Consider the following 15,674-nt stretch of genomic DNA (forward strand, 5'->3'; position numbering starts at 1 on the left):
AGAGCACGCACAATGTCGGCACTAGTACAGTGTATATCCACCTTTCGCAGCAATGCAGGCTGCTATTCTCCCATGGAGACGATCGTAGAGATGCTGGATGTAGTCCTGTGGAACGGCTTGCCATGCCATTTCCACCTGGCGCCTCAGTTGGACCAGCGTTCGTGCTGGACGTGCAGACCGCGTGAGACGACGCTTCATCCAGTCCCAAACATGCTCAATGGGGGACAGATCCGGAGATCTTGCTGGCCAGGGTAGTTGACTTACACCTTCTAGAGCACGTTGGGTGGCACGGGATACATGCGGACGTGCATTGTCCTGTTGGAACAGCAAGTTTCCTTGCCGGTCTAGGAATGGTAGAACGATGGGTTCGATGACGGTTTGGATGTACCGTGCACTATTCAGTGTCCCCTCGACGATCACCAGTGGTGTACGGCCAGTGTAGGAGATTGCTCCCCACACCATGATGCCGGGTGTTGGCCCTGTGTGCCTCGGTCGTATGCAGTCCTGATTGTGGCGCTCACCTGCACGGCGGCAAACACGCATACGACCATCATTGGCACCAAGACAGAAGCGATTCTCATCGCTGAAGACGACACGTCTCCATTCGTCCCTCCATTCACGCCTGTCGCGACACCACTGGAGGCGGGCTGCACGATGTTGGGGCGTGAGCGGAAGACGGCGTAACGGTGTGCGGGACCGTAGTCCAGCTTCATGGAGACGGTTGCGAATGGTCCTCGCCGATACCCCAGGAGCAACAGTGTCCCTAATCTGCTGGGAAGTGGCGGTGCGGTCCCCTACGGCACTGCGTAGGATCCTACGGTCTTGGCGTGCATCCGTGCGTCGCTGCGGTCCGGTCCCAGGTCGACGGGCAAGTGCACCTTCCGCCGACCACTGGCGACAACATCGATGTACTGTAGAGACCTCACGCCCCACGTGTTGAGCAATTCGGCGGTACGTCCACCCGGCCTCCCGCATGCCCACTATACGCCCTCGCTCAAAGTCCGTCAACTGCATATACGGTTCACGTCCACGCTGTCGCGGCATGCTACCAGTGTTAAAGACTGCGATGGAGCTCCGTATGCCACGGCAAACTGGCTGACACTGACGGCGGCGGTGCACAAATGCTGCGCAGCTAGCGCCATTCGATGGCCAACACCGCGGTTCCTGGTGTGTCCGCTGTGCCGTGCGTGTGATCATTGCTTGTACAGCCCTCTCGTAGTGTCCGGAGCAAGTATGGTGGGTCTGACACACCGGTGTCAATGTGTTCTTTTTTCCATTTCCAGGAGTGTAGTTCTAAGTTCTAGGGGACTGATGACCTCAGAAGTTAAGTCCCATAGTGCTCAGAGCCATTTGAACCATTTTTTTATCTGAAAAATTGCAAGAAGGATCGTCGACATGGTCCTTAAACAGTAATTTAAGGTTGTCTCATGAAACGATCGTATCCGTACTTTTTTGTCCTTCACGAATGGAGACGAAGCGCTTTAGAGGCCGGAACATGACACAGCACAGGACAAAGTACTGCGCTCAGACATACTAATCCTACGGCAGCACTCACCTGGCTTGCGCCGAGCCGCAGGAAGGGTGGGCAGCGCCCTCGCTGGAGTGTCCGAAGCGCCTCGCGTGGACCACTCGTACTCGTATTCGTACTCGTACTGCAGGAAGTCTGCGGCGAGGGCCGCCTGCAGCTGCTGCTGCAGCCACGCCGACGAGCTGCGGAAGTCCAGCGTGGCCGCCGCGAAGCCCAGCGCCACGCCGCAGAGGAAGGCCGCCGACAGCCGGCAGCACCACACTGCAACAACGAAGCGCGCGCCCCACTGCTCACACCACCAAAATAAACGTATCCAGCCAGAGCGGCCACTACTGCCCACGTTTTGGTCGAGGAACTTTCAAAGCGTTTACTAGCATTACTTTTTGTTTGCACTGATTGACAACCGAGGTCCGTATTGTAAGTATACTGTCTTTCCGACGCAGCCAGGGCATTTCATACTTTTGAGTGCAGCATGGAAACCGCTGCCACGGTTTTAGCTTTGTAGGAGATTACACAACAATCTATACTACACTCCTGGAAATGGAAAAAAGAACACATTGACACCGGTGTGTCAGACCCACCATACTTGCTCCGGACACTGCGAGAGGGCTGTACAAGCAATGATCACACGCACGGCACAGCGGACACACCAGGAACCGCGGTGTTGGCCGTCGAATGGCGCTAGCTGCGCAGCATTTGTGCACCGCCGCCGTCAGTGTCAGCCAGTTTGCCGTGGCATACGGAGCTCCATCGCAGTCTTTAACACTGGTAGCATGCCGCGACAGCGTGGACGTGAACCGTATGTGCAGTTGACGGACTTTGAGCGAGGGCGTATAGTGGGCATGCGGGAGGCCGGGTGGACGTACCGCCGAATTGCTCAACACGTGGGGCGTGAGGTCTCCACAGTACATCGATGTTGTCGCCAGTGGTCGGCGGAAGGTGCACGTGCCCGTCGACCTGGGACCGGACCGCAGCGACGCACGGATGCACGCCAAGACCGTAGGATCCTACGCAGTGCCGTAGGGGACCGCACCGCCACTTCCCAGCAAATTAGGGACACTGTTGCTCCTGGGGTATCGGCGAGGACCATTCGCAACCGTCTCCATGAAGCTGGGCTACGGTCCCGCACACCGTTAGGCCGTCTTCCGCTCACGCCCCAACATCGTGCAGCCCGCCTCCAGTGGTGTCGCGACAGCCGTGAATGGAGGGACGAATGGAGACGTGTCGTCTTCAGCGATGAGAGTCGCTTCTGCCTTGGTGCCAATGATGGTCGTATGCGTGTTTGGCGCCGCGCAGGTGAGCGCCACAATCAGGACTGCATACGACCGAGGCACACAGGGCCAACACCCGGCATCATGGTGTGGGGAGCGATCTCCTACACTGGCCGTACACCACTGGTGATCGTCGAGGGGACACTGAATAGTGCACGGTACATCCAAACCGTCATCGAACCCATCGTTCTACCATTCCTAGACCGGCAAGGGAACTTGCTGTTCCAACAGGACAATGCACGTCCGCATGTATCCCGTGCCACCCAACGTGCTCTAGAAGGTGTAGGTCAACTACCCTGGCCAGCAAGATCTCCGGATCTGTCCCCCATTGAGCATGTTTGGGACTGGATGAAGCGTCGTCTCACGCGGTCTGCACGTCCAGCACGAACGCTGATCCAACTGAGGCGCCAGGTGGAAATGGCATGGCAAGCCGTTCCACAGGACTATATCCAGCATCTCTACGATCGTCTCCATGGGAGAATAGCAGCCTGCATTGCTGCGAAAGGTGGATATACACTGTACTAGTGCCGACATTGTGCATGCTCTGTTGCCTGTGTCTATGTGCCTGTGGTTCTGTCAGTGTGATCATGGTGTGTCAAAGTTTCCCCTTCCTGGGACAATGAATTCACGGTGTTCTTATTTCAATTTCCAGGAGTGTATATGATCAACAGTATCTGGACCAGAATGAGACTTTCACTCTGCAGCAGAGTGTGCTGAGCCGTGGTAAAAATTGCTGTTTTGAAGAGCGCGCTGCAGCGAGTTGTGTGAAGCAGTCGCCCTCCGTTTTTGGCGGTGGCGCCGCTGTCGCAATCGCAGATTTGGTGTCTGCCTCTTGGTGGGGAAGGGGAAAGGTTGCCTGTTCACGTGCATTTAAGGGGCGCTATGAGCTCGGCAGTTGGTCAATGGGGGCGAGTCTGGTCAGTTGGTCAGCCGGGTCAGTGTGGGGCAGTCAGTGTGTCTGTCGTTCGGAGTGCTAGGCCGCCAGTCTGCTCGAGTTTGTTCAGGCAATGGTCATTGGCGGTTGGATCGATCGGTTGGTCGGTCGGTCTCGCACTGAGACAAGATGACTTGTCCCCCTTGAGCGTCGGCGCATGTGAGGTCGCCACGTCCGTCCGTTTAGCGAGGGGCAGTGGCTTCGCGGCCGACACGAGAGCAACAGGAGTCAACCCACGACATCGGGCTGGCCGACGCGAGCTGCGACGCCGTGAGACGGGAGATCGGTGCGCCTTCCTGCGTACGTTGAAGCAGCTGGCAGCGGACGGTTCGGGATAGCGTTTTGGGGGTGCTGCACAAGGTCTACGCCAAACATCACAGTTTATTAAAAGTTAAGTGATTCGTGATATGTTGTTTCATTTACTTGTTAAATTCTACTTGTGTTCTTGGTCAGTCTCTCGCCCCCAGCTTGCTCGTTTGTCTCTCGTCCGCATTTGTTAGGCAGTTAGTGTCTGTCTGTCGTACGTTAATAGCTGCCTCTGTCGTGTTTGTCGGATTCGTTGTAACGGCCGAATTCCTGAAATATGTTTTATCTTGCCTATCATCTTGAGAGGTGGTATATGTGTAATGTACAGCATGTATGTATATTTTATGTCACACTGCATTTCATGGGTTTTTATTTAAATGGTCATTTTAGTATATAAAGTTGCCACCCTTCCACCGTAACAGTTTTTTTATAAAATCAAGTTGCACCTTCGGTGGCAAGTTAATTTTTTTAATATTAGTGTTTTGTACCATTTCCATCCCTCCTATGGGGTGCATAGTTTATGTGCTTGTGTAAGTTGTTAAAATTTTTACTTTAAAGTAATTTGGTGTGTTGCAGATTTGCACCAGTGTGGTGAGCGGTCGTGACTGCGGCCGTGTCAAAAGGCAGCGGCAAGGTTCTCAGCCCGAAAGCTCATACTGTCAATATTTGTTCTTTCTGCCACTGAATAAAATGGTAACTTGATATTTTGAGGGTGCTTTCTGACTATGATTTTCAATGTGTTTTTAAAAAAAAGGGCTTTTAGGAAAAAATTTCCATTTGTTGAAAGAAATTTATTTTCATCAGTTACTCATTGGCAACTACTTCCACGCTCACGTAGGGTGATTAAATGTGTTAATGTTCTTGATGAATCGCTAGTAAATAAATTCTTAAATGAAGGTTTTGAAAGTAAATTCACGGTTCATGTGCGCTGACATGAAACTTCCTGGCAGATTAAAACTGTGTGCCAGACCGAGACTCGAACTCAGGACCTAAGCCTTTCGCGGGAAAGTGCTGTATCATCTGAGCTACCCAAGCACGATTCACGCCCCGTCCTCACAGCTTTACTTCTGCCAGTACTTCGTCTCCTACCTTCGCAGGAGAGCTTCTGTAAACTTTGGAAGGTAGGAGACGAGGTACTGGCAGAAGTAAAGCTGTGAGGACGGGGCGCGAGTCGTGCTTGGGTAGCTCAGATGGTAGAGCACTTGCCCGCGAAAGGCTAAGGTACCGAGTTTTAGTCTCGGTCCAGCACACAGTTTTAATCTGCCAGGAAGTTTCATTTTAGTATCTGGACGCCTATCAGTGGACATTAATATGGGCTGTGCCCACTCGCTGCCTTTATGGCGGCCTGAACCCTGCTGGGGACACTTTCAATGTAGTGTCCGAAAATCTGTGGAGCAATTGCAGCCATTCAAGAGCCGAAAGCAGAGAAGTAGGTCATGTTGGATGCAGAGATCTGGGAGCTGGAACGAAGTCGACGGTCGACGGTCGAACTCGTCCCAAAAGTGTGAGACTGCGGGTCTATTTCAAAAACATTATTCCACAAACTATTGCCTCACAGATGCTGCTTCATGAGGTGCTCCACTGCCAAGCTGATATGAACGATCAGCGTCTCCAAACTGTCCTTATACTGCATGCTGTACACACTGCTGTAAAATGTGCCGATACCCTTCTGCATTCACATCATCTTCACTCGTGGTCCACGGGCAGTATCTTTTACTGGTAATAAAGTCCGCTGTCCTGGGTTCGAAACTCACCACTGTCTAAATTTTGATTAAAAAAAAACATCAGCAATGGCGGCCAATGACTTCCGGCATAAGAAATCACCCTCATTCCGCCAACGGCCTTGTCAAACAGGGCGGAGGCGCGGACAGATTCAGGGCACTCTTGGCATAGGGAACTACCCTAAAGGCTGAAGAACCAGCAATGACCAACGGCATCAGGATGCAAAAGGCAATGGCAACCACTGCATTAAATACAGGACATATGGCCTGTAATTGATAAAGTGTCATGATGATCTCTCCATTTGCATAAGATTCTGGACTAACCCCCATTCGGATCACCAGGAGGGAACTACCAAGGAGGAGGAGACTATGAGAAAACGATAGAATAACCTACGAAAGGACAACATTCTACGAGATATGAAATATCAGGAGTTAGAACATCTGATAAGGGAAATCAAGATATAAGGGGGTTAGTGAAATGGAAAAAAGACAGGGATTTCCAGCCAGCAGAAAATGGTGTAATGGGAGTAGGTTATGTTATCAGGGTGTGAGTCACTGAACAGGGTGTGAGTCACTGAACAGTTCAGTGATAGCATCACAATCAACAGCAAACCATCACCGAGAACTATACTTCAGGTGTCCATGTCGACGTCGCAAGCAGGAGATGAAGAGATAGAGAAAGCATATGGGGATATTGAATGGGTAATTCGGTAAGTAAAGGAAGAAGAAAATCTAAGTCATGGGGGACTGGAATGTGGTCGTAGGAGAAGGAGTAATAGGAATGGTTATGGGAGAATATGCTCATGGTAGTACGAATGAAAGAGGAAAGAGGCGAATTCAGTTCTGCAACATATTTCAGCTAGTAAAAGCGAATACTTTTTCAAGAGTCACAAGAGGAGGAGGTATTCATTGAAAAGACCGGGAGAAACTGGACGATTTCAGATAGACTACTTCATGGTCAGGCAGAGGTTCCGAAATCAGATATTGGCGTACCCAGGAGCAGATATAGACTCAGATCACAATTTAGTCATCAAGACTTGGCGGAAGTATAAGAGACTACTCAGGAAGAATCAATGCGCAAATAAGTGGGAAACGGAAACACTAAGGAATGAAGAGATACGCTTTGAAGTTCTGAGGCTATAGATACTGTGATAATGTATAGTTCTATAGGCAGTTGAGTTGAAGACGAGTGGACTTCTCTAAACCGGGCAGTCACAGAAGTTTGAAATAAAAACAAAGGTGCAAAGAAGTAATTCCGAGAAAACCACGGGTAACGAAAGAAATACTTCAGTTGACCGACGAAAGAAGTAGAAAAATGTTCAGGGAAATTCAGTAATACAGGAATACAAGACACTTAGGAATAAAAAAAGAATCTAAAGTGCAGGAAAGCTAAGGCCAAATGACTGAAAGAAAAATGTGAAGAAATCTGAAATAAATGATTGAAGGACAGACTCGGCATTTAGTAAAGTCAAAACAACTTTCTGTGAAATTAAAAGCAAGGGTGGTAACATTACGAGTGCAATGGGAATTCCACTGCTAAATGCTGAGAGAGAGAGAGAGAGAGAGAGAGAGAGAGAGAGAGTGTACATCGAAGGCCTCTGAGGACGACGACTTGGCTGATGACATGATGGATGAAGAAACAGGAGTCGATAGGGGATTCAGTATTAGAAGCAGAATTTAAAAGACCTTTGGAACACTTAAGATCAAATAAGACAGAGGGGTGAGCCGTAGTACAGTTAGCTTTGAAAAGCGCGCCGCAGCGCGTAGCGAGAAGCAGCCACCCTCCGTTTTCTGGCGGTGGCGCCGTTGTAGCAATTGAAGGCTTCGGTGTCTCCCTCTAGCGGAAAAGGGGAAAAAGTGGGCTGTTCGCGGGGATTTAAGGAGTGGCTGTACGGGCTCTCGTGGAGAGTTGGTAGTCGAGGCATCAAGAAGCGACTTCTCTGCCGGTGCTGGAGGGACAGCACGCAGACCGCGGCATCAGCGTAAGTGACGCGAGCAGCGGCTCCATGGTATGGGGCGTTAACTGCTCGTCGCGAAAGGAATCTTCCTGAGCGTGGGTCCGCAAGGGGTCTAATCTGCAGTTCGGCCGTATGCTGTCGACCGGAGAGGAGGTTCTGAAAATCGGCGTTTCTGCGTCCGTTGAAACGGCTGGCAGCGGGCGGCTCGGCAGAGCATTTGGTGGTGCTGCGTTGGTTCAGTCCTGGGAGTCGTGACTCGCCAGAAGTTGAGTATTGATTGTTAACAGATTTTATGAAGTTTAACTGAATTCAATTTACTTATTCTTGTTAATTATACAAGCCGTATTTTTTGGAGGTTTCCCGCCATTCATTCTCGTCCGCCCACCCGCGGGAAGGTGGTAATATTAGAAAGGGTAGTTCGTTTGTCCCCTTTTGAGGACGAAAGGGGGGGGGGTGGAGAGTCAGAGTAAATCTGTGGTTCTGATTGCATCTTTCCCCTCCCAGCTTACCTACTGGTTTATTCGACTGTTAGCCTCTGCCATGTCTGAAAGTCTACGGCACCAATGACTGTACTGTTTAAAATGCAAGGCACTAAGATCTGATCCATTCTCTCGCCTGCCATAACTAGTATAACTAGACTAGTGTAAAAGGTATTCTAAGAAAGAAGAAAAATTCCTTTTGCCTCATGGTAAGAACTAGTCAATTGCATAACGAATTCCTGCTCATCTGGAAGCTGTAACTTACGTAAATTTGTGTTTATGTATATTTGGCTATAATCAAGCAAGGTTGTTAATGTACGCCGTAGTGGATTTTTGTATTGTTTCTAGTCAGCAAAAACTTGTGTGTTTTTCCAATTCAATACCTTTTAAGGCTTTTACTCAACGTGCTTGTGTGTTTTATACAGGTAGTTTGTTATTAGTGTGTTTACTTGCCATGCAAATGTTCGCCATTTAATTACGGGTAGAAATTGTTGCCTTGAAAGGATAATGTTGTAAAAGTTCGCAAGTCCTACCTTGCGAGCGTGTGTGTTTGCCGTAAGTTAACTGGCAGATTTGTAAAATTGTTTTTTATACATTTTGGAAATTTTAATGTTATTAACTGTGAGTGTCCCCCCCGTGTGCATGACTCATGCGTTTTGGTTTTTCTATTTTGAGAGCTTTTGTAAACAGGATTGTCTTTATCTGTTGCAGACAAGTTAGATTCTGCGCCATTTAATGAATGGAGTGACATTCACCTGTAATTTATCTGAGCTTTAAATATTATACAGCGTCGCGTTGTATATGTTAAATTGCTTGCCAGTACGTGCCTTTTACTGGAGTGAAATTTTTTATAATAATTTAATCATTTACAAGTCCTTTCCTATCGTAAATTGTGACTTATTTGTTAAATGATTGAGCCGGCCGGGTTGGCCGTGCGGTTCTAGGTGCTACAGTCCGGAAACGCGCTGCTGCTACGGTCGCAGGTTCGAATCTGCCTCGGGCATGGATGCGTGTGATGTCCTAAGGTTAGTTATGTTTAAGTAGTTCTAAGTTCTAAGGGGACAGATGACCTCAGAAGTTAAGTCCCATAATGCTCAGAGTCATTTGTTAAATGACTTTTTTAAAATATCTTAAGGTCTTGCACCAAATTTGAATAATAAGTGTTACTCAAAATTGTAATTTCACCAGTTATTCCTTGGCACCTACTTCCACTCTCCATTTTGTGTATTGATTGAGATTAATAACCTTTGGTGACCCAGTAGTAGTTTCATCAGAATCCTTAAAATCGGCAACAAAACTACTATTCCCATTGGTATGTAGAATATATGAGACTGGCGATACAGCATTAGATTTTTGGGAAAACACGCAATTCCGAAGATAGCAAGGGACGCCAAGTGCGAGAATTATTGCACAATCTGCTTAAGGCCTCTTCTACCGAAGTTACTGACAAGATCATCATATGGAAGAATGGAAAAGGAATTGAGGATCTGTTAGATGATCTGTTTGGCTTTAGTAAAGGTGAAGGCATCAGAGAGGCAATTCTATACGTTGCGGTTGATAACGGAAGCAAGACTGAAGAGAAATCAAGACAACATACGATTTGTCGACCTCAAAAAAACGCTCGACAATATCAGATGGTCCATGTTGTTCGAAATTCTGAAAAAAGTATGGATAAGCTATAGGGGAAGATGAGTGTTATACTACGAGGGTTGCCCAGAAAGTAATGCACCGCATTTTTTTCTTCAAAAATTCTTTATTGAACATAATGAGAATTACACTCACGAAAGAATGGTGTTTTATCTACACACCCTATTTTTCCACGTAATCTCCATCCCATTCTGTGGCCTTCCTCCAGCGCGAAACGATGGCGTGTGTGCCCTGTCGGTACCAATCCTTGTCCTGGTGGCGGAGCTAGTGCTTCACTGTGTGAATCACCTCATCGCCCTCAAAATGTCTTCCATGAATGGCATCCTTTAAAGGCCCAAACAAGTGGAAGTCCGAGGATGCTAGGTCACGGCTCTAGGGTGGATGGGGTAGCATTGTACAAACCTGTTTTGTAATGTGTTCAGGAGTCCTCAGACTTGCGTGGGGCCGAGCGTTATCGTGTTGCAGCAAAACATCTCCTGGTTTTCTGTGGCGCCGAAGTCGTCGGAAGCGCGTCTTTTGTTAATGTGTTGACATATGCTTCTGACCTAATGATACCGCCTCTTGTCATCACATCAATGAGAATCACACCTTCACAGTGCCAGAACACGGTGATCATGACCGTACCGGCGGAAGCAGTTGCTTTAAATTTTTTCTTCTGTAGGGAGTGGGCATGGCGCCGTTCCATCGTCTGTCGTTTTGTTTAGGGCTAAAAATGGTGACCCCAGGTTTCGCTACCTATCAGTCCGGTACAAGAAGGCCTCCCCTTAGATTCAAAACGTTGCAACAAATCAAGACAAATGTTTTTTCTGTGCGATTTGTGATCCACCATTATACATCGCCGGACTCGTCTTGCACACTTTTGAATATCCAAGAGTGCGGATAATTGCATCGCCTGCCGCGGTGGCCGTGCGGTTCTGGCGCTGCAGTCCGGAACCGCGAGGCTGCTACGGTCGCAGGTTCGAATCCTGCCTCGGGCATGGGTGTGTGTGCTGTCCTTAGGTTAGTTAGGTTTAAGTAGTTCTAAGTTCTAGGGGACTTATGACCTAAGATGTTGAGTCCCATAGCGCTCAGAGCCATTTTTGATAATTGCATCGACACTTCCCTTGCTGATTGACAGATGCAGCGCCAACTGCCGAGTCGTAATACGTCTGTCCTCCCGAATGATATCATCAGCTCGCTGCAACATGCCAGGTGTGACAGCCGTGGATGGTCTCCCGACAGTTGCAAATCGTCGAGCTCCGCCGAACAGCCTTCTGATGACCTCACCCTCTGTGTCCAGCGACTGTACTTCTGTCGACAGCAGATTCTCTATAGACGGTAATAGCAGTTTTTTCTTTCTCTGCAGTGCAATTCAATGACGTCACATTGCCTGTAACATACGTCACCTACAGACACCATTTTGAAACTGTCCTGCAGCTACGCCATCTGTCTGAAGTGACGGAAATTTGGCGCACTCACTCAGGAGACTTAAAACAACACATACGTAAAGTTTAGCATTCGTAGCATTCGTCATAAAAGTTTTCTGAGTTTGGTACCGCGTCATAATGTAAAAACTAGTACTGCTATATGTCGACTGACTCTGGCCGCGGAAGCCTACGCAATTATATTCGTAGCATTGTTTCCGGCAGAGAGAAAAAAGCGGTGCAATACTTTCTGGGTAACCTCCGTATATGTATAAGAAACAGGAAGGAACAATAAGAGTGGAAGATCAAGAACGAAGGGCTCAGATTAAAAAGGGTGTAAGACATGTCTTTCGGCCCTACTGTTCAATCTGTACAGCGAAGAAGTAATGACAGTAATAAAACAAAGGTTCAAAGTGGAATTAAAATTCAGGATGAAAGGATATCAATGTAGCAAACATTTACATATGGTTTTGCTATCCTAAGTGCAAGGTAATGAGAAGTAGTAAAAATGAGAACAGCGAGACACTTATCAGAATTGGTCATCACGAAGTAGATGAAGGAATTCTGTTACCTAGGCAGCAAAATAACCCATGATGGACGAAGCAAGGACGACATGGAAAGCAGACCAGCACAGGCAAAGAGGGCATTCCTGGCCAAAAGAGATGTCTACTGGTTAGAAAAATAGGCCTTCATTTGAGGAAGTAATTTCTGAGAATTTACTCGTACGTTTGGAGCCCAGCACTGTATGGTACTGCAATACGCACCGTGAGAAAACCAGAACGGAAGAGAATAGAAGCATTTGAGATGTGCTGCTACAGAAGAATGTTGACAGTTAGGTGGACTGATAAGGTAACGAATGAAGAGTGTCCCCGCAGAATCGGCGAGGAAAAGAATATACGGAAAACACTGACAAGAAGAACGGCCAGAGTGATAAGAGGTGTGTGAAACATCACTGAGTAATTTCCGTGGTCCTAGAGGGAGCTGTAGAGGGTAAAAACTAGAAGCAGATAGCCCCGGATCTACGATATTGCCGAACCGGAGCAAAAACTTAATGACGTCCTCCACTCGAGCGTTTGGGATAGAACATCGGAAATTTAACTAAATCGATAAACCGGTTTTTCAAAAATATGATCATTTTGTATCGCACATCTTTCTGAAGATTTTGATATGACCTGTCATTTGATCTTAAGCGTGCCAAAGTGCAGTGCCACCCCTCTTCACATAGCGTTCTATTATCGCACGTCACTGTATTTCGCTCTGTGGGATTCGAATGCTATAATTTGTAATGGAAGCCATCAAACATATATTCAGGACAGTGGGAATTAAAATGTCCTGTGGTGTCCCTCCTGCTCCCAGTCGGTCGGTATCACATCCTAACTCCCTTAAAAGAAAATCCACAATTAATACTGGATGGGATTATTTGTAACTGGGAAAATAAGAACTCTTCAGAAAATGTGCATTCTTTATTGCCTATTAGCTAATTACTTTCTCTCGTATGTGACAAAATTATATATAGGAAACACAAAACCAGTAAACACAAATGTCAAGCAAGACAGTACACGTTTCTTCAGTCCTTAGGTCCCAGCATTTTTTCCTGTTGCTACAACTTGACACGGCGTACTTTCCTTTGTGCAAAAGCACCTGACACCTCAAAGTACGCATTTTGCTATATGACAAATCAAAATGTTGCCTAATACCGAAAAAGTTGTTAATACGAATAGCACCCAAGACTGGTGCGGTTTCTCGATTTGCGATTTGATGTCTATTTTGTCGCTGTCTGCTACATAAAACAAAATAGGCCTCTAATATTGCAGCAACTGTAACACGCCAAATAAGCAAAACTGTTTTGTCACAAATGGTCTTTTTTTATCAACCTCATTTACAAAAATAACAAGACAAAAAATTCACGATGTACCCGTATCAAATGCCAATTAGGCCTACCAAAACCAAAACGTATTATGTTACGAAACAGTTTCAAATTTCATTCACACGTTCCAGTTTCTGAGGCATGAGATCGAAAAGTAGTAGCACGAAATTTTTATATCAATTTGGAACAGTCATATTCTTCCATTTCATTTGTGTGATGTCCCCGTTTCATCTCCTTTCTCGTTTTAACAATCAATTTAGTCATCACTAATTCTGTAACTATTCCTGCCATTGTCAAAAGTGATTCTACAGTTAACTTTGCTAACCCTGCCAGAATCATCGGTTTAGTTATCCCGCATTTATTCTCCGTGTAGGCGTTATTGCGTGTTCGTACAACGCGTCTTCCGTGCAGTTCTCAGAGTAGAACTTAAGCGACTGCTAACGGGAGACTTAGTAGTGTAGCGATCTGTCAAAAATTTTCTGTTAAAATTTCATTTTCTTGGATACAACGAGAAGATAATATATAATCTTTCTTACCTGTTATTCCTGTTAAGTCGTTTATTTACACTCTGGTAGGGTGAATCCATGGATTTCGCTAATAATTATAACAACGCTGATCATTTGCACACCCAGTCAACCACATGTACAAACAGCGACTGGCATTCTACCGTTCCGGTTTATTCGGCTCAGCTTTTATAGCCGCGTCCCCTTTTGTCCGCGGGAACGTCTTACACCAAAAAAAGTTTTGCATCACCCCGGTTCCCAGAAGTCCTGGAGATAGAAAAATGGTTCAAATGGTTCTAAGCACTATGGCACTTAACATCTGAGATCATCAGACCCCTAGACTTAGAACTACTTAAACCTAACTAACATAAGGACATCACACACCTCCATGCCCGAGGCAGGATTCGAACCTGCGACCGTAGCAGCAGCGCGGTTCCGGACTGAAGAGCCTAGAAGCGCTCGGCCACAGCGGCCGGCATCTGGAGATAGACGTTGACTGTGGATATTGGATCAGAGACAATGTCCCTTTGACTGTTCAGAGAGGTCACTAAACGCGCCCAACGATGTAAACAACCATGCATGAGCAGCGCCTATTAGACGGAGGGGTCCGACAGCCGGTCAGTTCCTGTCATTCCAACAGGAAGGAGGTACACGGCTCGTGTTGTCTGTAGTTCAATCATGCCTAGACAGTCAATACCGCGGTTCGAACGCGTCCGCATTGTTAATTTGTGCCAGGAAGGGCTCTCAACAAAGGAATTGTCCAGGCGTCTCGGAGTGAACCAAAGCGACGTTGTTCGGACATGGAGGAGATACAGAGAGAGAGAGGAACTGTGACGCCTCGCTCAGGCTGCCGAAGGGCTACTACTGCAGTGGATGACCGCTATCTACGGATTATGGCTCGGAGGAACCCTGACAGCAACGCCAACATGTTTAATAATGCCTTTTGTGCAGCCTCAGGACGTCGTGTTACAACTCAAACTGTGCACAATAGGCTGTATATGCGCAACTTCACTTCCGATGCCCATGGGGCGGTCCATCTTTGCAACCACGACACCATGCAGCGCGGGACAGATGGGCCCAACAACACGCCGAATAGACCGCTCAGAATTGGCATCACGTTCTCTTCACCGATGAGTGTCTCTTATGCCTACAACAAGACAATCGTCGAAGAGGTGTTTGGAGGCAACACGGTCAGGCTGAACGCCTTAGACACACTGTCCAGTGAGTGCAGCAAGGTGGAGGTTCCCTGCTGTTTTGGGCTGGCATTATGTCGGGCCGACATACGCTGCTGGTGGTCATGGAAGGCGCCGTAACAGCTGTACGATACGTGAATGCCATCCTCCGGCCGATAGTGCAGCCATATTGACAGCATGTTGCCGAGGCATTCGTCTTCATGGGCGACAATTCGCGCCCCCATCGTGCACATCTAGTGAATGACTTCCTTCAGGATAACGACATCGCTCGACTAAAGGGGTCAGCATGTTCTCTAGACGTGAACCCTATCTAACATGCCTGGGATAGAATGAAAAGGGCTGTTTATGGAAAACGTGACCCACTAACCGTTCTACGCCGAATCGCCATTGAGGAGTGGGACAATCTGGACCAACAGTGCATTGATGAACTTGGGGCTAGTACGCCACGGCATGCATCAATGCAAGAGGACCTGCCCCTGGGTATTGTAGGTACCGGTGTGTACAGCAATCTGGAGCACCACCTCTGAAGGTCTCGCTATAGTGGTACAACATGCCATGTGTGGTTTTCATGAGCAATAAAAAGGGCGGAAATGATGTTTATGTTAATCTCTATTCTTGTTGTCTGTAGAGGTTCCGGGACTCTCGGAACCAAGGTGATGCAACACTTTTTGATGTGTGTTTTTCTAGATGCGGCAGAGACATCATGTACAATATGCACGCATTCAAATATCATCTTACGATTCGTTCACAAATATACTTAGAATGTGTTCAAAAACAGATGTGTTTCAAAATAATATGAATAATCGATAGACCAACGTGCGCTGGATGCTAGGCGCTCTGTGAAAAAAGAGTTTATTATTCAAG

The 15,674-nt window shown here is 47.4% G+C and overlaps 1 protein-coding gene across 3 annotated transcripts in view; it reads right to left on the bottom strand.

Annotated features, from left to right (window-relative positions):
- Positions 1-15,674, bottom strand: part of LOC126101170 (glycoprotein-N-acetylgalactosamine 3-beta-galactosyltransferase 1-like) — a 177,540-nt gene that overhangs the window by 110,642 nt on the left and 51,224 nt on the right. For 2 of the 3 annotated variants that reach the window (XM_049911868.1, XM_049911867.1), the window contains exon 2: positions 1,556-1,789. The exons of the other annotated variant lie outside the window; for it this stretch is intronic. In XM_049911868.1, coding sequence (XP_049767825.1) covers positions 1,556-1,789 — 234 coding nt within the window. The remainder of the gene's footprint in view (positions 1-1,555; positions 1,790-15,674) is intronic. 3 annotated transcript variants of the gene reach the window in all.

Source organism: Schistocerca cancellata, chromosome 9 (assembly GCF_023864275.1).
Source record: "Schistocerca cancellata isolate TAMUIC-IGC-003103 chromosome 9, iqSchCanc2.1, whole genome shotgun sequence".
NCBI lineage: Eukaryota > Metazoa > Arthropoda > Insecta > Orthoptera > Acrididae > Schistocerca > Schistocerca cancellata.